Here is a 22,592-nt window from a genome sequence, read left to right as displayed (position 1 = left end):
CAGCCTCCCTCCTTCAACCCCCAGACTGGAGGGGCCCCTGGGGCTCCAGGAGGCCCCCACAGAGCTCTGCATTCGCTGCATTTTTGCCCATTCAACACATGCTGGTACTAGCTAGCCAGTTTCAATGTTTTAATCAAAGTTAGCAGGGTTTGCTGGGGGTTACAAAAATGAAGTCAGCATTTCCTGTAGACCATTGAGGGCCAAGTTTCAAGGTTCTCAGTTTCTCATCATGATTGGAAAATTAAAGTCCCCTCGCTCAACCCACCCCTCGAAGCTGGGGCAAGGGGGCAGGTGCACACTTGAGCCCCTCATCTGTCACCAGCGCCCACATGGTCCACATCTCCAGGGGGCTGAGGCGGTGCACCAGGAGGAGCCCTCTGTACAGGCAGGGGTCCAGAGGGTCCAGGGGCCGCCGGATTCCAAACATTTTGAAGCCTGCGTGGTGCATGGGGCTCACCCCCAGCTTTCTCAGGCACATACCTACAAAGATGTCATCAATGGGGAAGAGTTCGGCCTCTTCCACGGCCGCTTGGAGGTGCTGCACGGTGGCTCTGGACATGACATACCCTCCACCCCCAGCATAGGGCGGGTAGCGGCGGGCCCTATACATGGAAGGTGGGATGAAATATTTGACTTTGGTGTTCCTGTTGGGCAGGGCCTGGCGGATGACATCTCCCACCAGGAGATCCTGGGCCGGGTCCCACCCATCCAGGAACTCCAGCACATTGGGGACATGCACAAAGACATCATCATCTCCCTTTAGCATGAAGCGGGCCTGGGGACAGGCAGCCGCCACCCAGCGCTGCAGGTGCAGCTCCTTGAGTGTCAGGTTGAAGAAGTCCTCAGCAAAGTCCCACTGTAGGATATCGTCAAACTCCCGACTCTCATAGGCCAGCAGCTGGGCTGGGGGCGCAGGTCCCGCCACCCCCAGGAGGAACACCAGCTTCAGCTGCTGGCCCTTAGCCCAGCTTCCTGCCCCGCCCCAGGTGCTGCGGATGGCTGCACGCCGCTCCACGTGGCTAGGCTGCGACTTGATGGCCAGGAGCAGAAAGGTGTCCTCTGCACAGCCCGAAGGCTCCAGCAAGATGGAGAAGTTGCGGCAGTGGCGGTACGTCAAGAAGAGGCGGTGGCGGTGAGGCAGGAACAGGGAAGCATTAGCCACCGTGTGGTTGGGTGGACACTGGCTGCGGCGGGGCCCTGCGGGAGCGCAGAAGGGCCGGTGGGCCCCGGGGTCCCCGGCTGGCTGGGCCCCCTTCTTCAGGAAGAACAGGCAGCTGAGCAGCAGCACCGCGAGGCTGTACAGGACCAGCCAGCCCAGCCTGCGGAGCATGGCGGGTCCTGCGAGGAAAGCGCGGGTGAGCGGCCTGGGCCCTTCCCCGGCCTCCCCCTCCCAGTTCCAGGAGCAGCGGTTACCCACGGCTCAGCGGCTTAGTCCCTGGGACGTCCTTTGATTCTTATCAGTGTTTCTGCTGACTCTTTCCAGAGTCCCTCTCCCAGGGGACAGACCCCGCACACCTGCTCTGCCAGCCCCCACTTTCCTTCTGTCATTGGCGGCTGTGGGGTCAACTTTTTCTCCAAAAGGACTTGCAGCCACTTTAAAACTGAGGCACCACGAGTGTTGTCAGCATGTCCCAGGAAACTCAAGTACTTAATGAGCTTTAGTGAAAAGGGCACAGCTTATTTCCAAAAAAAACCAAAGTGGAGTCTGGTCTGTTGGTGGCAGACCCTGAGTTTCCTGTCTCAGGTGACAGCCCGAGGCACTGCCCTTTAGGAGTTTGCTCCTCCAGGGAAAGGAAGCCACTGCAGGGCAGCAGCAGGGGTTTGTGGCCACCACAGAACATCTGCCTGAAGTAGCCTGAGTTTCCTGGGGAGTCATTTAAATGGGACTTTAGGGGAAAAACACACAGGAAGAGCAGGAAAGCAAGCTGGAGACCTGTACCAGGATGGCTTCCGGGGGCCACGCCTCACTTGTCCCCACCACCGAGTTCTGGTTTTCTCTCAGCAAGTCTCCCAGCCACCCAGAGAGAAGGCTGAGAAATGGTAACTTAGCACAGTAACCTGCCCAAGGTCCACAGTAGCAAAGCCAGGCCTCCATCCCCCTCCTGGTCACCTCCCCTGCCATGCCCCGGTCCAGCCAGCCGTCACTTCATCCAGTCTACCCACGTTAACCTCATCCTGGTCGTCGCCGCCACCACTGCCGCAAAAGAATCTCTTCTAGAGGCTAGGGATGCCAAGACAGGCAGGGTCACAGCCCTCACAGAGACCAAAAAAAGTACAAACTTCAGATAGTGCTGAGAAGAAATTAAAGCAGTGTGATGAAATACAGCGACTGGGAAGGTTATTTTAACCTACAGGAGTTTAGAAAGCCCTCCTTGAAAAAGGACATCTGAGCAAGAAGTGAATGAAGTAAGGGACCAAACCACATGAAGACTGCTGGAGTGTGTGCCGGGCAGAGGGAGCAGTTACGAGCGGAGCTCCTGAAGCGGGACAGGTGGGTGGCGTGGCCTGAGGGTAAAGAGCAAGGAGGAAAGTGGTAGGTGGTGAAGCGGAACAAGAGCACAAGGAGGGAGGCAAAGGCAGTGGTGAGGGGATTGGGAAAGCACTTGGGGTTATATATATTGTAAGCACCATGGAGATCCCTTGGAGGACTTAGCAGAGGCAGTAAAGAATTCACATTGTTTGAAAGGTCACTACTGCTGCCGCTTAGATAATGGATTGTGGAAGGGCAAGAACGGAGACAGGAGACCAGCTAGCAAACTGTTGCATTAATCAGAACCCAGGCGCAGCTGGGACTAGGGTGGTGGCTGTGGAGCGAGTAAGAGCCAGGTGAATTTCAGGAGTGGAAAGTGGATTTCAGGTGTGGAAGATACGCCGGCTGTGGGTGAGGGCCGCTGGGGGAAGGGGGTTGATAATGCCATTTACTGAGAAGTGCGCAAAGCCAGCCGTTTGGTTTTGACTTGTGCATTTCAGAGGCCCAGGCTGAGATGCGCTGTGGACAAGATTTCCCCTTTGCCTAAGGCGCCCCCGATGCAGGCACCCAACACCCTCCCACCCCCACCCTCGGACCTCTGCTGCGGGAACTCAACTGCAACTCTCCACCGCAGTGACGGGGACCATTCCTCTGCTCCCCACTTCCACACACCTACTAGGAATCGAATTCAGTTCCTGCTGAGCGTATGCCTCTCTCCATACCGTGAGCCCAAGCCTGGTCCTTAACCAGCATGGGCTTCAGCGAGTGCACGGCCCCCTCCAATTGGGCGCTGAGTCCTAAGGTTCTGAAATTGTTTCTGGGGTGATAGCTGCCCCGGGTCCTAAAAGGTCTCTGTGACCCAACATGCTACAGTGAGGGAAAGAGTCAAGGGCTGGTTCATTCTCTCCAAGCTACAGTCTCTATAAAGTGCTGTTGTGGGGGCGCAAAGGCCCCGGGGTGCCCAGAGCAAGGACCAGAGCCCCGCGGTCGACACCGCTCCCGGCCTAAGCACAGCGAGCAGGGCTGCCCGCCGCGGCGTCCCGGGCAAGCCGCTCAGGCTCTCCCCGTCCACAACGCCCGGCTCCGGCCACTGTCGCCCCAGAGGGCGAACAGAAGCCGAGAGGCAGCAGGAGGCCGCCTGGTCCACTGGGGGAGAAAAGCCGCCCTCCCGCCGGGCAGTGCGGCCACCGCCCCGCCGCGGCCAAACCTGCGCTTCCCGGGCGGGGGGTCGGCGCCCCTCGGCTCACAGCGGGCCAGCCCCTCCCAGCAGCGGCCCGGCGCCACCCGCCACTCGCAGACGTACCTGAGCCGCGACGCCGAGCGGGCACAGGCGAGAAGCTCGCGCAGTGGAGCCCGCTCCCGGACCGCCCGCTGAGCGCACCTTGCCCGGCACGGCTCGTGCGGGAGGCGGGGCCCCGTCGCGCCGGCCACGCCCCCGGGCGGCCCACCTGCCCGGCCGCGGAGGCGGCTTGGGGCGGGGCTTCTGGGGGGCGGGCCCCGGGTCCCCTCCCCTCCGACCCCGTCCCAGTTCTCCCCGGCCAGGTCCCCGAGCCGCCCGCCAGCATCCCGCGCCCTGAGCCCCGCTCCCGGGACGCGCGGCGGGACAGACGCGGAGCCGGGGTCTCAGAACAGCCTTTAATCCCGCGCCCTACAGGACCAGCGCCCGGAGCGCCTCCTCCGCCGAGCGGCACTGGGTCAGCTGGATCTGGACCTCCACCGTCAGGGGGTCTGGGTGGTAGTTGCTTTCGTACACTGAAACCAAAGATTTTCCCTTTTCTGAGGAGATAAAAACAAGAGTATGTGAATGCGGAGCGATGAGCGGCAGCGCGAAAGGTCTGGCTTGCCCGGCCGCCCCCGACCCGCTCGTCGCACGTCCCCGAAACGCAAACCTGGCCTCCGCCCCAAGGCGACCACAGTGTCACAACCGCATTCCGCCCTCCGGTCTAAACCGTAATAAGGAATAAACCTAAACCACATCTAATTAGGTCATTTAACCAGTCTCAGCTGTTTTGAGTTACAAGACGAACTAGCGCCTTTTTCCTGGAACACCTTTTTCACCTGACAAACTTGTTTATCCCGACGTGAGCACTGGGCAGGCATTTTCTGAAAAACGAATAAAGCAATCCTGCCACTTCAGGGAAAACAACTGAAAGCATTTTGACAAATACATTTATAACATTCGAGCTTTCAAGTAGAAATTAGAATTTTGGAACACTGTATCTGCCTCCATGAACTTAACAGTTTTCCAATACTCTAAGCCTTTTCTTACGCTGTGGGTAGTGATAAAGAATGCGATTTTTGGATAATGGATAAAGAAATGTGTCAGCAGTTGGAAGATCTGCATAACTCAGTGAGCAAATAACTTACTTTACAAATAGCAGTTGTTATTTTTACAAATACACAACTGCCAGATGTAAGTTACCATTTGTCCGCGGATGTGACAGCCATTCAAAATGCAAAGTGAGAAAAAAAGCGATGTAGACCAAGAGATTTTAACATAACTGATTATGAGAAAATTCATCCATATAGATTGTTTTCACATTGTAACAACCTGTAAAAAAAAAAACTACTAGTTGTCAAATTTGATGTAATGTCAAAGAAGAATAGCCACAATTACTTAAAAGCCTATTGAAATATTTCTCTTTTCCAGTATACGTCCTTGAGGTTGGACAGTCTTCATACACTTCAACCACACTGACACATCACAGAGACTGACTGCAGAAGCAGCAGAGACTGACTGCAGAAGCAGCTATGCAAACACAGCTGTCCTCAATTAAGCCAGATATTAAAGCGGTTTGTGAAAATATGGAAAAAAAAGTTTTTCTTTTTAAAGCCCATTTTACCCCCATGGCTCAATCACAAATCTCTTGACCATATTTGTACAGGTCTTGAAGTCCAGTAGTGTAAGTCCTTTGTTCTTTTTCAAAGTTGTTTTGGCTATTCTAGGTTCTTTGAATTTCTATATGAACTTTAGAATCAGCTTGCTGATTTCTACCCCCCGCCCCCCCCCAAAAAAACTCTCCAGGGTTATGACTGAGATTATATTAAACATGTAGATCAATCTGAGGAAAACCAACAGTTTAACAACATTGAATCTCCTGGTCTTACGTACATAGTATAACCCCCCACCTATTTAGGTCTTTGATTTTTCTCAGCAGCATTTTATGGTTTTCAGTATACAGAATGTCTACATCCTTGGTCAGGTTTATCCCTGTTTTATATTTTTTCAGTGCTACTGTAAATAGTATTGTTTTAAAATTTCAGTATTTCATTGTTCATTGCTAGTATATGGCAATCACTTTTGAGTACTGATCCTGTATTCTGCCACCCTGTTAAACTCACTTGTTAGTTTTAGACGCTTTTCTGATACAGGTAGTAGGGCTATTCACTTCTCTCTAAATAACTGCTTTAGTTACATCCAACTCATTTGGGTATTTTGTATTTTTATTTTCCTTCAGTTCAAAATGCTATCTAATTTCCCTTTTGATTTCTTCTTTGACCCATGGGTTATTTAGAAGTGTGCTATGTAGTTTCTAAAACTTTGGGGATTTTGCAAATATCTTTGTTACTGATTTCTAATTTAATTCCACTGTGGTCATAGAGGATACTATGTGACTTGAATTCTTTTAAACTATTGAAACTTGTTTTATGGCCCAGGTTATAGAATTATCTCAGTTCTGTGTGCAAAGAGTGTGTGTGTGTGTGCATGTGTGTGTGTGTGTGGTGTGTGTTACTGGATGGCTTACTCTACAGGCGTCAGTTAGCTCAAGGTGATTGGCAGTATGATTCAAATCTTCTATATCCTTACTGGTTTTCCGTCTACTTGTTCTATCAACAATTACTTAGAGAGGTGTACTGAAATCTCTGAATATAATTTTGGATTTGTTTACCTTTTCTTGTACTTCTATCAGTTTTTGTTTTATGTATTTTGAAGCTCAGTTATTAGGTGCATACATGTTCAGGACTGTTACATCCTCCTGATGAACTGACTCCTTTATTATTATGAAATGACACTCCTTATCCCTGGTAACAGTCTTTGCTCTGGAGTCTACGCTGCCCAATATTAATACAGTGCTCCCATTTTCTTTTGATTAGCGGTAACATGAATAGCTTTTTCCACCCTTTTAACATTTTTGTATCTTCCTATTTAAAGTGGGTTTCTGGTAGGTAGCATATAGTTGTCCTTCTTATCTAATTATATCATCTCTGCTTTTTAATTGGGTATTTAGGCCCCTTATATTCAGTGTGACTACTGAAGTAATTGGGTTTAAGACTACCACCTTGTTATTTGTTTTCTATTTATCCCGTATATTGTTTCTTTTTGTTTCCACATTTAGATGAACTGAATATTTTTATGATCTCTGTCTTCTTTCCTCTGTTGGCTAGTAAGCTACAAATCTTTGTTGTGTCATTTTAGAGTTTAAAATAAACTTTTGTTTATTTTTTATCTAAACTCATTGTTTAGAGCTTAAAATAAATATCTTTAACTTATCATAGTCTCGCGTCAGGGGTTATTACACCGCTCCACGTACAGTGACCGGAAGAACCTTACAGACACACACGTTCTCTCCTTGCTCCCACCCTTAGCTTCTCTGCTATTGTTAGCGTCCATTTCACTTCTACATATGGGCACCACAGTACACTTACTTTTTGCATTAAATAATCAACTGTCATGTAAAGATATTTAAATAACGAGTCCGTATTTGCCCACAATTACCATCTCCACTTTTTGGCTATTGTGAATAATGCTGCTCAGATCCTCACTTACAGTTCTGTAGTAGTCTCCCAGCCGGATTCCCTCCTCTCTCCCTCCAAGCCAGACAGTTCTTTCTAAAACTGAAATCTAAAACTTACCGATTTCGATGGCTGCCACTGCCCGGACCACAAGCCCAGGCTCCTCATACAGCAAATATGGGCTAATGACCCCAAGCTGGAGCAGGACCACAGCTGAGCCAGAAGGACACCGGGCCGCTCCCAGCACTGAGCCTCCCCACCCATTTTATCCTGGCCTCTGCCCAGAGTGCCTCTCCTGCCCGTGTCATAACCGCAGCAGGCCGCTGCACCTCAGGGTGGCAGGGAAGACACAGGGTTTGGTCCCCAGGGTGGGCATGGCCTTCCCACTGGCTGGAAGATACGATTCTCCATCCTTCTATCCCCTTGTCCCCAGTTGGGCTGACCCCTCAGCAGGTTCTGCTATATTTGTGTCCCTCCCTCCAAATTCATATGTTGAAATCCCAGCCCCCAAAGGTGATGATATTAGGGAGGTGGGGGCCTTTGGAAGGGGACTGTGTCCTGAGCACAGAGGGAGACCACCCTCCCCTTCCACCATGTGAGGACCAGGGAGCTGGCACCAGCTGTGAGCCAGGGACAGGACTCTTACCAATGGCTGCTGGCAACTTCGTCTTGGACTTCTTAGCCTCCATAGCATCTAGAAACAAACGTCTGTTGTTTCTAAGCCACCCAGGCTGAGCCATTTCATAGCAACCCGGAGGGGCGAGGACTGGTGCTTGGGAAGCACTCCCTGCCCTGTCGCCATCATCAGTCCTTACCCTTTGTCGCTTTCTTATTCTTTGAATCCTAAGAAAAAGAACCACACAATAGACTCCTCACTGGAGTAGGGGGTGCTGGGGAAGGAGTGGGTGCAGATTCCAGTGCCCTCCCGTGGGCATTCTCACCCCGGCCAGGGCCTCTCTTGGACCAGGAAGGCAAGGCGGGGTCTCCTGCAAGGAGCTGCCCCACCTGCCCGCTTGCCTGGCCCCCCGCACCTGAGAAGGCTGCCCACGTGCAGGTGACCCTTGCCTCATGATGGCCCTTCCTCCTGCTGCCCCTCCCTTCTACTGCCCCTCTTCCCGTGGTTCTGGGCCCCCACCCTTAGCCCACTTCCCCTCCCTCCGTGGCCTGGCCACTGCCCTTCCCTGCCCAAGCGCTTCCTTGTGCAGGGGCCCTGCTGTACCCTGAAAAACGTCAGCTTGTCAGTCTCCAAGGTGCGGATCACCCCAAAGTCGCACACGGTGGACACGAATGGCTCCCCTGCAAGCAGGGGCTCCAGGGCAACCCGGCCGCTGCCCAGCACGCGCAGGATGGGCGGGTCCTGACGCAGATCCTTCAGAAGCTCCTTCTTCTTCTTGCCCTCCTTCTGCTCCTGCGGGGAGAGGCCGGGCAGGTGGACGGGGCGGGCAGGGGCTGTGGGGGCGCCCTCCCTCCTCCCCGGCCGCCCCCGCCCGGAGGTACCTTGGCTGCGTCCTTCTCCCCTTTGCCTGCCTTGTCTTTCCCATCTTTTCCCTTCTTGTCTTTCTCCTCTTTCTCCTTCTTCCCTTTCTTGTCCTTCTCCCCTTTTCCTTTCTTGGCAGGCAGGGGGCTGTCGGGGGAAGGCGGCACCACAGGCCAGGAGAGAATCTAGGGGACGGAGGCCAGGTCGGGGCTAGACGGCATCTTTCTGGAAAGGCGCTGAGACTCCACCAACAAGGGAGCGGGGCTTCACACACCCGGACAGAAAAGAACAGAGCAGAAGAGGGCAGTGTGAGGCCCCTGGCGAATTCCAGCCGCGCGCCCACCTTCTCCTCCACGATGGTGACAGTGGTTCCTGACATGAGGAAGGCCTTGAGCGGCACCAGGTCGCTCAGCGTGTGCTGCATTTCGTAGTTGCAGGGGATGACGTCGGCCCAGGGCTTGCGAACTGTGCTGAACAGGACTGTCCTGGGGGAGGGAAGATGAAGACACGGGGGCCGTCACCCGGGGGCTGTACCGGGGACCAGGGACAAGGCTGTGCGGGCACAGCGTGGGACTGCGGGGCCAGCCCCCCAGGGAGGCTGGGGCCAGAGGGCTAGGACCCATACGGGCACAGAGGAGAAAACAAAATGATAAATGCCGAGTGGAGACATGCTTCAGGGGCCTGACTGTGCACCGAACAACATGGAAAACAACCAAACATGAATCAAAAGTTTTTTTTTTAAGTTCAGCAAAGTAGTTGTAAAAAAAAAGTAGATTCATGATGAATTTCCTGAGTCATCACAAAGTGCCAAGCAAAATTCTCCTGGGAATGTCACAAGGCTTGGCAAACTGAGGTGGAAATTCATTCTGCTAATTTCTAATTCTAAGCAGACTTAGGACCACAGGGACTCAAGCAGATGTCTGTACACTGGCGTTCACAACAGCATCCTTCATAACAGCCAAAAGGCAGGGACCACCCGAGTGACGGATAAAGAAAAGATGGGACAGCCGTACAATGGACTGTGACTCAGCCTTAACTAAAGGGACTGAAATTCTGACTTGATACAACATGGACAAACTTTGTAGACATTATGCAATAAACCAGACACAAAACGATAAATATTGTCGAATTCCACTTACATGAGGTACCTGGAATAATCAGATTCATAAAGAAGGAAAGTAGAATAGAGGTTCCCGGGGGCTGAGGGAGGAGGAAATGGGGAGTTTTGTTTCACAGAAACACAGTTTCCGTTTGGGAAGGTGAAAAAGTTCTAGAGCTGGATGGCGGTGATGGGTGCACAACAATGTGAATGCCTTTAATGACACTGAACTGTCCACTGAAAAAATGGTTAAAATGGTAAATTTTAAGTTATGTGTCTTTTACCACAGTAAAAAAAAAAAGATGCCGAAAACTGTGAACTCCAGGAATATGATGCCGCATTACTCATTTTCAAATGCCTCGTGCCTAATCTAGCTCCTGGCAAATCAAGACAAGCACTTGATGAATGAGTGGATTCATGAATAAATCAGTTATCTGTGCCACTGGATTTCTAAAGTATACTGGAGAGTAAAAATTCCCAAAATAGTAATATATTGGGTCTAAAGCGGGAACAACGAGTCCCCCAGACTAGAATTCAGAATCCGCAGGAGTTAGGTTGGAATTACAATGTGCGTGATAACCACGAGGAAGCAGTGTGACGCGTGTTGTTTTAACAACTCGGTCACAGCCTGGAGTAGCAATAACAACATACTGTCACAAATTTAAGGTAAATCTGAGTTAAACATGAATTTTAAAACCTAGAAGAGAATACAAGACTTACTCCAGCACCGAGGCGGGAGAAAATCTTTTCCTCCAAGTAGAGTGCAATCAAAGATAAAGTTACGGATCAAAGTATAATAGAGGCTGCATTCAACAAAATAACGACGCCAGTCCAGGGCTTGCAGATCAGCTGTGCAAAACGCACGTTAAGAGGGCAACATAAAACTAGAGGAAGTACATGTGATGTTAAAAATCAGGGATGCGGACAGAAAGAATCTGAGACAGAGTGTGAATACGTACTTCCCAGATTAAAGAAATGTCATAACCTCCTGAAATTTAAAATGTATGCAAAAAAAAAAAAAACCCAATGATAAAATTGTGTACACAAACACGCCAAGGATGGCATTCAAAAATCTACTAGATGAAAGAAAGGAGCTGCTGACACGGTCTGTTTGCAGGCCAGCATCTCCGCTACGGTCATCTTCCTAGAATGCACGTCTGACTTGGGACTCCTCTGCTGAAAACTTTTAACAGTTTCCCATCAGGAGGAAGCAGGCTTTCTCTCTGTCTGTCCACCTTTCCAGCTCTATGTCTTTCCAATCTCCACCTTCTTCCATATTCCATCTTCCTTCGGCCGTTTTCTCCTAAATCTACGTGCCCGTCACAGGAGCGCGGACGCCCCCCTGTACCTGCCAGAGGGCAGCGCTCCTCACGCTGAGCGTCCACTGCCCGCCGTCGGTGCGGGTCCCTCCCGACTTGGGTGAGGGCCCCACGGAACACACCGAGATGAAGTATCTTGCTGGCTCTCTGCGAGCCTCACACCCAGAATCATGCCTGTTAAGAGTAGTTAATTGTGTGGGATGACTTGGATGGAGGTGAGGAAGCTTTTGTTTTATAATTAACACGATCTTTAAAGTGGTAGAATTCATTTTTTTTTTTTGGTACCCCAGGTGGGACCCGAACCCACAATCCCTGGCTTTTGGAGGCCAGTGCCTTATCCATTAGGCGACTGGGGCTAATGTGGTAGAATTCTTTGTGGCTCTTAATGTTTTTGTGCATCTTTCCAAAATGACAACAGCAGCAGCAGTGGTGGCAGCGGCGGCTGTGATTAACTCCACGCGCCGGCGCGGAAGGGCTGCCTCCATCACCGCCCTCCCTGCGGCGGGCCAGCTGCTCCGGCACCGGTGGGAGCACCAGTACCAGGGCCTGAGCGATTTCCGCTGCCCCCGCAGTCTCGACAAGCCTGTATCACTCACGCTCTGTTGAGGTTTTAAATAATTTAAACAAAAATAGTTCTTTCAACACACTTTGACAGCAGCTGGCTTCTCACATTCCTTGAGGGCATCAGCAGCGAAGTAATTCTGTGCGAAGGGAAAGCTCAGCCCACTAGACCTCAGCTGCAAATTGTGCTTTCTGCCCTCTGGTCATCAGAAGAACCAAGTAACGGCAAAAAGCGGATTAACAGGAATTTTGCAATCAATCAACCAATAAAGCCAAACCAGGCTCGATGTTTTGAAATTAGTACAAAATCAGTTAACAGAGCTTCAATACTAAGTGAGAACTGACTCTTCAGTTCTTGTAAAATTCATCATCATCAAAAAGCATGATCAATAAGGCAAAACATCTATCTATTCATACATGAGAAATATGAACCTATTCATATGTCTCATACACACGAAGCCTGTGGAATGGACGAGACTGGACTTACTAGGGCAGGAAAGAACCTGCTACTCAGGTTGGAAGATCTGTACCACGTGTTAGATAAATCCTAGATGAATTAAAAATTTAAACCGTCTCACCCCACAGATCAGGAGTGGGCTGCAGGGGACACTCAGGATCCAAACGAGAAAGGGGAGGCAGGTGCAGTCTGAACTCAGGCCAGCTGGTGACCCCCAGCCCTGCTCCCCACCAGGGTGCATCCTTACCCCGGGGATGGGCAGAGCCGGGGATCCAGATGCGGCCGGAGCTTGGCCAGCTCTTCAGCAGAGTCCACAGACGTCCGCAGCAAGGGTGCCGACCCACCAGAGACCAGAGACTCCTCCATCTCACCCGACTGCGACTGGGAGACTGGCCCGGACTCTACGGAGTCTTCAGCCTCTTCTACGACCTCTTCAGGAACATCCTCGCCCAGCTGCTCTGTGCTGGGAGAGGGCTTGACAATCTGCCAGAGAAAACACGAAAACACACCCAGGGCTGCCGTCCTCGGGCGCTCATCTGACATGATGACGCGAAGGTGGGTGAACGGGTGCCTGGGTTTTGGTGGGTGTGACGCACGGCAGACACAGGGGCTTGGGAGGCAGGAAGTTAGAAAAAAAAACGAAAGACTTATTTCTTCTGAAAGTCCTGTGTTAAGAGCAAAAACAGTAACTTCCGCATGAGACACGGTACCCTCACTTTTCTCCTAGTCTGATGACATCATTGGGTTTTCTCTTCACGGGAAGGGAGATGGGACGTGTAGGGGAAGTTGGAAACGGGGCTGGGAAGCCATCAGCCTAGTTGGGAAATTCTGGGCTGCTCCAGAGTTACTCCAGCTGCAAGAAAGGGGCTGAGCCGAAGCCAGTCTCCTGCTTGGAGCAGGGTATGAATTGGGAAGATCCACATTAAGAGTTTCCCTGGGCCCTCAAAGCCGTTCTGCCTGCCGGTAGACCCCATGGACTTGAGAGCAGAGCCCCACACGTTCCCAGGACAGCCCGAGGGCACGCACCTCAGCCAGCACGCCGCCGTATCCATTTCCCTCGGCTTCTTCATCTTCCACAAAATCGTAGGTTACGTAATAGCTGTAAGTGATGAAAGGGCCCTGGGGCCCTGGTTCTGGGTCCAAGACCGAGGTGTCCAGAACCCCTCGGACATTTCCAATAGTCACCACCAACTGTGCTTCCTGGGTGAGGAGATCTGCAAGGGCGAGGGGCTGGGGTGAGGGGAGCCCCAGGGGTGAAGTGGACAGACAGACGGATGGGGATGGGGGTGGCGGGGGGAGCAGGTGAGCATGGCTCCTGCATTCTTTCTTCCCACAGACTTGAGTTCAAATCCCAGCTCTGCCAAGTTCAAACAATGATTTGGGGGTAAGTCTCCTTTGCATAAGACACCCCTCCTCTCAAGCCTTGTTTTCCAGATCTGTGTGATGGGAGTGCAGGATGGTTACAGATGGGACCATGTCGCCTGGCACGCAGCAGCTATCACTGTCAGTTTTCTCGCCCTGACCTTGAGGAGGCTCTGATGCAGCTTGTGGTGGGAGCCACAAGGGGGTGATCTCAAGCCACCATGGAAGTGAAGAAACTGATTGAATGTTTCCCTTTTGCCTAGGAAGGGAGGGGACCGTGGTGGTCCCAGCCTCCCTACCACTTCTGTCCCCAAATCTCAATCACAAAGGTCAAAATCTGGGAGAGAACTCTGACCAAGAAGGTGAGCTACACGTGACCAGGGTCTGGGTCAGCCGGAGAGTTGGGTGACAGATGGACATGTGCACCCAGCAGGGTGGTGGACAGGCAAGCGGCTCCCCCGTCCCCTCGCCCTGCCCATCAGCCCCTTACCCCCACTGTGCCTCAGCCCCCGGAACTGATGCTTCTCACTGGATGTCACTGTGATGTCGTCCAGCACGCAGAGCCGGGACAGGCTGTCGATGGTGAAGCCCCGGTAGTAGGGCACCAGGGCCAGAGGGTTCCCCTGCAGCACCAGCAGCCTCAGGCACGGGAGCGTTCTGAGGCTGGCCACCATGCTCCTCAGGTCCGTCAGGTCGTTGAAGCTCAGGTCCAGGGAGACGAGGTTGGGCCTAGAAGGTGAGCAAGACCATCCAGGAGTCAAGGGGAAGAGGCCTCGTCCATCCAGGACACAGGAAGCTGGGGGTGCCTGGCCCCGCCCCTTTGCCCACCTGGCCAGTAAGGGGGGCCGGGAAGTGGGGCAGGGGCAGCCCCCCGACTGCACAAACCAGAAAGCAAACTGATGGCAGCTCTGAGAACAGAGGGAAACAACAAAAAACCCACAGGGGGACACATCGGTGCCCATTTGTGATCGCAGGTGACCGTCTCCCGCTGACTGAGTTCGGCGGCTTGACCTCCCCCTTCCTGCTTTCACCCTGCAGGTGAGGCGGGCCAGCCCGGGAAAACAGTCCCGGGAAACACACAAGAAGAGCATCTCGTGGGGACCAGCACGCAGACACTCCCCAGTGTCACCTTCAAGGGAATGGGTGGAAACACAGCAAAATCGATCGGCAGGAAGCGTACCCTCCTTTTAATTTCAAAACGGCGAGAGACAGAGGCTTCCCATGTATGTTTTTCTATGAAAGCCACACTCAGCAACGAGCAGGTTACGTTATGGCAAGCCTGTTTTCTAAATCAAAACTCAGAACCCTTGGGGCTCTGTCCTGGGGATGAGTGAACCCGGCTGTCACAGAAAGTCCAAAGTGGAGGTTTCCTTCCCGCGCTGCGGCCAGTGGGAGGAAGGGACCTGGAATCGGATGTGGCCAAGGCTGTGTGGGGGCAGCTTGGCCGAGAGCAGGAGGACGAGGAGGAGGAAGGAAATGAGGGTCAGGGAGAGGGGGCTTCCCAGAGCACCTTCCCAGGCTACCTGGGGAGCACGGACAGGGGGGCGACCTGCGCCTGGTGTCCTTCCTGGCTGTGAAGGAGGGAACGGCAGTGACCCTAAGCCCCAGGGGATGTTCACAGTGAGCTTCCACAGGCCTCTGGCCCTGCTTCCTCTGATGATCTTTCACAGGGCGTCTCCCACCCACTCAGGCTCCCCAGATCCGGGGTTTCCGTTCCCCACTGCTCCCCCACCAAGGAGACAAGGTCAAACCAAGAGTTGTCCGTCAGGCAGCAGTTCTCAAGGGGGGGCTGTTCTGCCCCCAAAGTGGGATTCAGTGCTGTCTGGAGAACTTTTGGTTGTCACAGCTGGTGCGGGGTGGGGGCTGCCGGCATCTGGTGGGCAGAGGCCGCAGATGCTGCTTCCCACAGTGCCCGGCACAGACCTCACAGCGCAGAGTTATCCAGCCCAAATGTCAACAGAAACCCCAAAGCTAAAGCATGTCCTCAAAGCAGAAGGTCCCACTCACTCCCACTCCCTCTCGGTGTCCCCTCTCTGGGCTTCGGTGGGATTTTTTTGTTTATTGGGTCAGAGAAATAAATCCTAGGTCTGGTGTCAGCAGCCAACCAGGCGTCATTATAGGAAAAAGCAAAGCCATGTCTTCCCAGCCACCAGGGTGGAGCGGCCCAAACCTAGTGCTTAACCCCTCCCCCTCTTCCACGTGGGGCTCCCGGGTTACCAGTGGTCGCTGGTGACGTACAGACTCTCCAGCGGGCCCAGAAGCTTGTTGTGGCCCAGCCCCAAGTGCTGCAGCCCCGGGGGGGGGCCAGAGCACAGACACTCCACGCTGCTCATCTTGTTGCCGTAAAGTTCCAACACCTGCAACACGGCCAAGGCGCTTGTGAGCCGGGTCAGCCGAGAATCCACTTCCCTCCTCCCGCCCTGGGCAACGCAGGAGGGCAATTACGAAGCACTCACACCCTGTCTCCCTGAGTCCATCAGGACACCCTTTTAAAAATCTGCGAAGAAAGTACTCCTGCAGCAGGTGTCAGGAAGTTTCCTCTTCTTTTGTGGAGGAAACTTTAAAATCTAGAGTGGAGGTGATGTCGTGGGGCTGGGAGAGAGGAGCTACGTAACATTTAGGCAACTCCTCACCCCATGATGTGGAAGGGATCCTAGATGGAATGGGGAATAAACCCAAAGGTAACAGAGTTGCTGTATCTCTCCTCAAAGGCCTCGCCGGGTTCTTTCTTGGGTGGGGCACTGAGCCAGATTTCTGAGTCTCTTCTGCCACCAAATCTACTAGTCTCACATTTAATTTAAAATCAAGACCCATTCTGACATCTGAAGATTCATAACAAAACCTGGCCTACATTTTAAAACTTTCTATAGTGGTAAAATATACATAACATAATTTTCCATTTTAACCGCGAAGTTCAGCAGCATTAAGTCCATTCACATTGGTGGACAACTACCATCACTGTCCATTTCCAACACTATATCGCTACAAACAGATACTCTGTACCCACTGAGCAACAATTCCCCAGTCCCTGTCCCCTGCCCCCAGTAACCTCTAATCTGCTTTCTTTCTCTATGGATTTGCCTCTTCCAGGTATTTCATGTCAGTGGAATCATCTAATTCGAGGCCTTCTGTGTCTAGCCTCTTTCATCGTGTTTTCAAGGTCTGATCATGTTGTACATGTGTCATCGCTCCTTTCTGAGAATCAATAATGTTCCACTGAACGGATACACCACATTTTGCTGATGGATTGTCTGTTGCTAACACGTGGGTGAGCTACACTTTCTGGCTGTGTGAATAAGGCTGCTATGAATACAAGAGTCAGTTTGAGTTCCTGCCTTCAGTCCCTCTGGGCATAGACCTAGGAATGGAATTAATTACTAGGTTATATGGAAATTCTATTTAACTTTGTGAGGAATTTGGCTTCTGCCTCAAAAGCCTGGGGCTGGCCTTAGCACACAGACACAAGGACTAAACTTTGGCAGAGGCAGGGGAGAGGCCGGGCTTCTGGGCAGCACTGGCCAGAGCCCCCAGTGGAACCTGGGCTCCTTTACCTTGAGAGTCGGGGGCAGGTTGGTGGGGTCAATCTCCTTGATTAGATTAGCACTCAGAATCAACTCTTCAAGCTTCACAAATTTCAGGAGGTCTTTGTCTACCAGGCTCACCTGGAAGGCAAGGAGAGGGAGCTCAGAGCTCTAGTGGGCGAGGCAGCCCTGGAGCAGGAACTGAGTCCACGTGAGGACAGCAACGGGGATCTGTCTTCAGAGCAACCCCCCTCAGCCCCACCCTTTCCTCTCCCTCCCTGCATCCTCCGGCCAGCATCCAGGTGCCTCCGCCACCGCAGTGGCCCCTCACCTCTTCAACCCTCACTCCTCCTCTGACTGCAGGCGTTGTCCAACTGCCAGCTCCCTGTCCCATGTCCCTTGCTGGGCAGGAATCCCACTTCTTTGCTGTCTACCCCAGAGCCACGGTGAACCCTAAGGTCTTAAGGAATCACTCCAGTTTACACACAGCAGGTTCAGACCAGAAGCTTCAGGGGCTTCTGTGAATCCGCAGTTCCCTTCGGCGTCAAGGACATCAGGGGCCCTGCCTGGCCCAGCCTCTCTTCTCTAGGGTGATCGACTGTGCCAGCTTGCCCTGCAGGATGTCTGGCCCTTCGAGTAATCAGCAGGAGGGCAGAGCGGGGTCTTCCCACCAAGTACCATAAGGGGAGTGGCCTCCTTAACATCAACTCTGTGTTCTGGTCTGTTCCCGCACTCACCTGCTTGTCCACCACCCGCAGCGACTTGAAGTAGGTGTAGAAGAAGCTGTCTTTGAGCACCAGGGGGTTCTGGATGGCCAGTTCTCTCAGAAAACAGTCCTCAGCACTTGAGGCCTCTGGCAGAGCCCAGGGTGAGTGGGGGCTTCGGACCAGGCCCAGCAGGTCCTCCACCGTCTCCTCCCCAGGGCTCACCGCCTCCTCCTCTCTGGGGACCAGCTCCCGCCATGCTCGTGAAGTTTGAGGAAGAAAGCGAGACTTATTCTGCAGGCGTGGAGACAGAGAATGTCCCTCTGTAAGACGCAGCCCTTTCATGGGTTCCAAACTCTCAAAACGGGATCGATTGTGAAAGAGGACAATCAGGGATAGTTTAGAAGCCAGAAGGCACAAAAGGCAATCTGCGGGATGCAATTAGTCAAGGAAAAGTTTTTGGATAAGAGGTAGCGAGGCTGAAAAAGTAAATTCAGAACCTTCAGATGACATAAGTGGAAGATGAAAGAATTCAGTCCCTGAGTTTATTCTCTCCCACTCTTTCCTCTGGAGAGACATCTGTGAAACCCTAAATAAAGCTCAGCACCATGCCAGGCACACAGGAGGTGCTCAACAAGTGTTTGTTGATGAAACAAACACATTAGTCCCCTGATTACTCAGTTTTCACTTCTATGAAAATGGGAACCAGCTTACAAGGGTATGTGGGGCCCCAGCTTCCCATCAGGCCCACAGGAACCAGTCAGGACGCAAGGTATTTCCCCGCACACTTGAGCAGCCCCCAGTTCTGGATGTGTGCTCCTCCTCCCATCAAGCTGGCCACATCCAGCACGGTCCTAACTGCGGACACTGTTTGCAGGATGAGCTTTTCATCCCCAAAGGAGCCTGGTGTCCTTAAGACAGCCAGGGGCCTGTCCCGGACCAACCTGGTGTGCTCAGGATGGGGCCTCACTCTGGTGGAGGAGGGGGCTCTGCCCTCCTACCTGGGTCAGCCCCCACGCGCCTGCGTAGGGGCCTATTCCATCCACCCCTGCAGTGGCCCTGTTCCCACAGTCCATCCCCGTCCCCACCCTCCCCACACGGCTAGATCCAGACCTCTTAGGCTTCTCCAGGTCAGCCAACCCGCAGGGCTGGCGGCCCGTTCAGCTCCTGGGGCCAGACCTACCCCGGCCCCGCTCCCAGCTCCTCGGCCCTGGCCTGGTCCCCGGTCAGTCCCCTCCGTCCCCCAGACTCCCATGCCCCTCCTGCGGCCGCGCCCGCACCCAGCTGCCGATGCCGCACGGGAACTCGCGCAGACACAGCTGCCGCAGGTGCTCCCGGACCGCCGCGCTCACGGTTCCGGCGGGCGCCTCCATGCCCGCGGGGTCGCCACGCCAGCCGGTTGCTAGGCAACCACCCGGAAGCTCTCGCCGGGGCCCGGCGCGTGCTCGTGCTCGAGCCGGCGGGGGCGCGCGGGGGCGCGGGCGCTCCTGGGACCCATTACTTCCCGGAACCTGCGCACTTTTCCTGGCCGGGAATCCGAGACCCCGACTCAGACCCAGACGGGCTGCGTTTTCTCTTCCCACCTCATCTGTGCTCGCAGCTGTAAAAGTGGGATCATCATACACTCCCCGCCACAGCTGGGGGCGATAACTGTGGTGCCCTCAGCGGGCCGCGGACGCTCCCCATATGCTACTCTGTTGTTACTTCTCCCAGTCACCCTCCGAATAAAGTGTTAATTCTTAACCCCTTTTGACAGAACTGGAAAGGAGGAATGAGGCCAAGATCAATCTTAACACTCTAATCAGTGGATTCCACCACGGTGGGTCTCTTTAATCCTTGAGTCAGGGGTTTTAACCACTGTCCACTTAGACAACTGGTTTAATACCAATGCCCCATTTCACACGGATTCAATCTCATTCGCCTCTCCGGTCCTCAGAGCGTCTAGCCCACTGCCCGCCACTCAGTAGGGGCTCCTGAGCACTGCTTTATGAAATTAATCAGGTTCCTATAATTTGGAAATGCAACTTTTTTTTGGTGGACGGGGCAGTAATTAGGTTTATTTATTTATTTTTTTAGTGGAGATACTGGGATTGAACCCAGGACCTCATGCCTGCTAAGCACATACTGTACCAGTGAGCTACACCCGCCTCCCCCTGGAAATGCAACATCTTGATTGAGATGTAGTTTAACCCGCTTAAAGTGTACAGTTCTATGGTTTTCAGTAGAGTCACAGGGACACTGTATTAATAATGCAACTACCACTGTAGTCTGACTTTCAACATTTCCCTTACCCCAAAAGGAAATACCTTACCCATTAGCAGTCAACCCCACCCCCCCATTTGCCCAGCCCTGGTAACCACTAATCTGCTTTCTTCCTCTGTGGATTTGCCTCTTCTAGATATTTCATGTAAGTGGACTTATACAGTATTCGTCCTTATGTGAGTGGCTTCTTTCGCAGCCTAATGTCTTCAAGGTTTATCTGTGTTGTGGCCTGGGTCAGTACTTCGTTCCTTTCTATGACTGAATAATAATGCTATAGGGACAGACTGGGTTTTGCCTATCCATTCATTGGTTGATGAACATTTGGGTTGTTTCCACTTCTTGACTTTTATGAATAATGCTGCCATGAACATTCATGTACAAGTTCTGTATGAATATATGTTTTCTTGTCTCTTCGGTAGATACCTAGCAATGAAATTGCTGGGTCACGTGGTAACTGTATGTTTAATGTTTTGAGGACACTTCAAAACCGTTTCACACAGAAGCTGTACCATTTTACATTTCTACCAGCAATATATGAGGGTTCCAATTTTTTTTATATCCTCACCAATACCTATTATTTTACATTTTAAATAATTATATCCATCTTAATTAATAGGTGTGACGTAGCATCTCATTGTGGTTTTTATTTGCATTTCCTTTATGCCTAATTATTTTGATCATCTTTTCGTGTTTATTGGCCATTTGTATATCTTCTTTGGAGAAAAATCTATTCAAATATTTTGGTCACTTTTAAATTGGGTTGTCTTTTTATTGTTGAGTTGTAAGAGTTTTTATATATTCTGGATACTAGCCCCTTGTCTTATATGTGATTTTCTCCCATTCTGGGGGTTGTCTGTCACTTTCTTGATAGTGTCCCTTGACAAACAAAAGTTTTTTAATTTTTGCGATGTAATTTATCTGTGTTTTCTTTGGTTGCTTGTACTTTTGGTATCATCTTAAGAAACCACTACCTAAACCACAAAATTGAGTTTTGAGCATTCATTATACATTTTGCTCACAAGTCCTTTTTCAGATTTGCGACTGGTGAACATGTTTCTCCTAGTCTTGGCTCATCTTTTTATCTTCTTAACAGTGTCTTTAAAAGAGAAAAAAATAATAATTTTGAAGAAGTCTAGTTTATTGATTGTGATCCTTCCAAAAACACCCACTCTTGTGGACATCTGTCGTTCTTTTTGACAGTCCTATATCAGACACCTTTACTATTATTAGAAAAACTCTCCAAAACTGGGAAATGAAAGCCAAAAGGAAACCATATGTTCCACTAAAGAATAAAACAAATATCCATGAGTCTGTAGTGATATAAACAAATCAAAGAGATGATTCAGGGAGGACTCTGGGATCCTGATGAAGCAATGGAGTGGTTTTACTTTTTCCTCAATTCCCAAACCACCACAACATGGCTTCCGCCCCCCAACAATTTATTCAGACTCTCCTAGCAAAGTCCCCAATGACCTCATGTTCTCAAACCAAGTGCGTCTATTCAGGCTTTATCTTCTTTGACCTCTCCGTGGCTTATGGTGGGGCCAATCATTTCCGCCTCGTTGAAAACCACTTTTCATCTTGTTCCATGACTATACGGCTTTCTAGTACATTTCTTTCCCTCTTGGAGGGTGTCAGTATTTTAGACTAAATCATCTTTCTCCAGAGCTCCACATTTGACTTACACATCTCACCTGGTCCTTCTCATCTTTCAGGACTCGGCGTAAACGGCAGCTGCTCGGAGAGACTCTTCCTGATCACCTGACTTGAAGTGTCTCACCCATCACTCTCACCCGTCACCTTGCTTTATGTGTATGTTCTAATGATTGCCTGGTACATTCCTGTGTTTTAATGTTGCTCGTGGTTTCCCCTTGTGCACTAGGACACCAGCCCCCTGAAGGCAGAGACCTTGTGCGACTTCTTCCTGAGACCCGAGAAGGTCAAGGTTGGCAACGAAATACGAATAAGTGATTTCAACAGATAACTCTGGACACAGATTCCGGTTTGAGACCCTGCGGTTGCAAAGACATCACTGAGAATCCAATGATGTTCAAAGCCAAGAGGAGTGGAGATGAAGACTTTGACTCATCACATTCATGGTGGTTATCAGGGCCGTCCCCGCACCCTGGCCTGCGCACACTTCAGAAATTTCCAGAGATAATACATTCTACAAACTTCGCACCAGCTTTACGCCCACATGCACTCACCCATGACCCTCCCCAGAAATTCCCAGTGGGGCACTGACCCCTCGACTGCTCTGAGTCACATGTTCCTTGCGGGTGATGCCTGTCAACCTGGGGCTTCAGAGTTTCTTCTAGTCAAATCAATAAGCTCTTTCCAAGAAGAAATGGCAAAGACGTGCGCACCTTCCTGTGCCAGCCTGTGTGCGTCTGGACTGAGTCAGGCGGTGGCCCACCTTCAGGGTAACCTCAGCGTTTCCTTTCAGCCTTGGGTGGCAGAATTTTGAAAGTGTTTTCTGGAGAAAAGCTGAGTAATGATTCTGCTATGGGCGGGACATTGATGGTCCTTCTTCCTTGCGACTGGCCCTTTATATACCTCCCGAGGACCATGGCCAGCACATCGGGCTCCAGAAGCTGTCGCCGAAGCAGCCTCTCTCTCTCCCGCC

General features: G+C 51.7%; 2 protein-coding genes across 4 annotated transcripts; both read right to left on the bottom strand.

Annotated features, from left to right (window-relative positions):
• Positions 1-114: 114 nt before the first annotated feature.
• B3GNT4 (UDP-GlcNAc:betaGal beta-1,3-N-acetylglucosaminyltransferase 4) lies at positions 115-3,837 on the bottom strand. Its single transcript, XM_064481256.1, has 2 exons — positions 3,774-3,837; positions 115-1,338 (listed from the first exon to the last, which is right to left on the bottom strand). The coding sequence occupies exon 2, from the start codon at positions 1,328-1,330 to the stop codon at positions 257-259; it is 1,074 nt and encodes a 357-aa protein (XP_064337326.1). The 5' UTR covers positions 1,331-1,338; positions 3,774-3,837; the 3' UTR covers positions 115-256.
• A 254-nt stretch (positions 3,838-4,091) lies between these two features.
• On the bottom strand, positions 4,092-19,104 carry LRRC43 (leucine rich repeat containing 43). Of its 3 annotated transcripts, none has more exons than XM_031442616.2 (13): positions 18,985-19,104; positions 17,738-17,998; positions 17,031-17,141; positions 15,697-15,836; positions 13,970-14,208; positions 13,144-13,331; positions 12,365-12,600; positions 9,025-9,166; positions 8,702-8,866; positions 8,424-8,612; positions 8,020-8,047; positions 7,851-7,898; positions 4,092-4,246 (listed from the first exon to the last, which is right to left on the bottom strand). In XM_031442616.2, exons 1-13 carry the CDS (start codon positions 19,075-19,077, stop codon positions 4,119-4,121), a joined length of 1,968 nt encoding a protein of 655 aa, XP_031298476.1. In that variant the 5' UTR covers positions 19,078-19,104; the 3' UTR covers positions 4,092-4,118. The 3 variants fall into 3 exon arrangements, with proteins under 3 accessions (XP_031298476.1, XP_064337324.1, XP_064337325.1); XM_064481254.1 differs by having other exon boundaries at positions 15,718-15,836; XM_064481255.1 differs by lacking the exon at positions 8,020-8,047.
• Positions 19,105-22,592: the final 3,488 nt, after the last annotated feature.

The sequence above is a fragment of the Camelus dromedarius genome, chromosome 31 (assembly GCF_036321535.1).
Source record: "Camelus dromedarius isolate mCamDro1 chromosome 31, mCamDro1.pat, whole genome shotgun sequence".
Lineage (NCBI taxonomy): Eukaryota > Metazoa > Chordata > Mammalia > Artiodactyla > Camelidae > Camelus > Camelus dromedarius.
The sequence above is the reverse complement of the archived record's forward strand: the minus strand, read 5'-3'. Positions and strand labels throughout refer to the sequence as shown.

What these genes read in the sequence shown, in the direction of transcription:
- B3GNT4 (XM_064481256.1), bottom strand. Translation starts at nt 1,330, where the DNA reads ATGCTCCGCAGGCTGGGCTGGCTGGTCCTGTACAGCCTCGCGGTGCTG.
- LRRC43 (XM_031442616.2), bottom strand. Translation starts at nt 19,077, where the DNA reads ATGGAGGCGCCCGCCGGAACCGTGAGCGCGGCGGTCCGGGAGCACCTG. An exon ending in TACGTCACCAGCGACCACTG is followed by an intron (nt 14,209 to 15,696) that starts GTAACCCGGGAG and finishes CTCACCTTCTAG; the next exon opens with GCCCAACCTCGTCTCCCTGG. An exon ending in ACGGCGGCGTGCTGGCTGAG is followed by an intron (nt 12,601 to 13,143) that starts GTGCGTGCCCTC and finishes TTTCTCTGGCAG; the next exon opens with ATTGTCAAGCCCTCTCCCAG.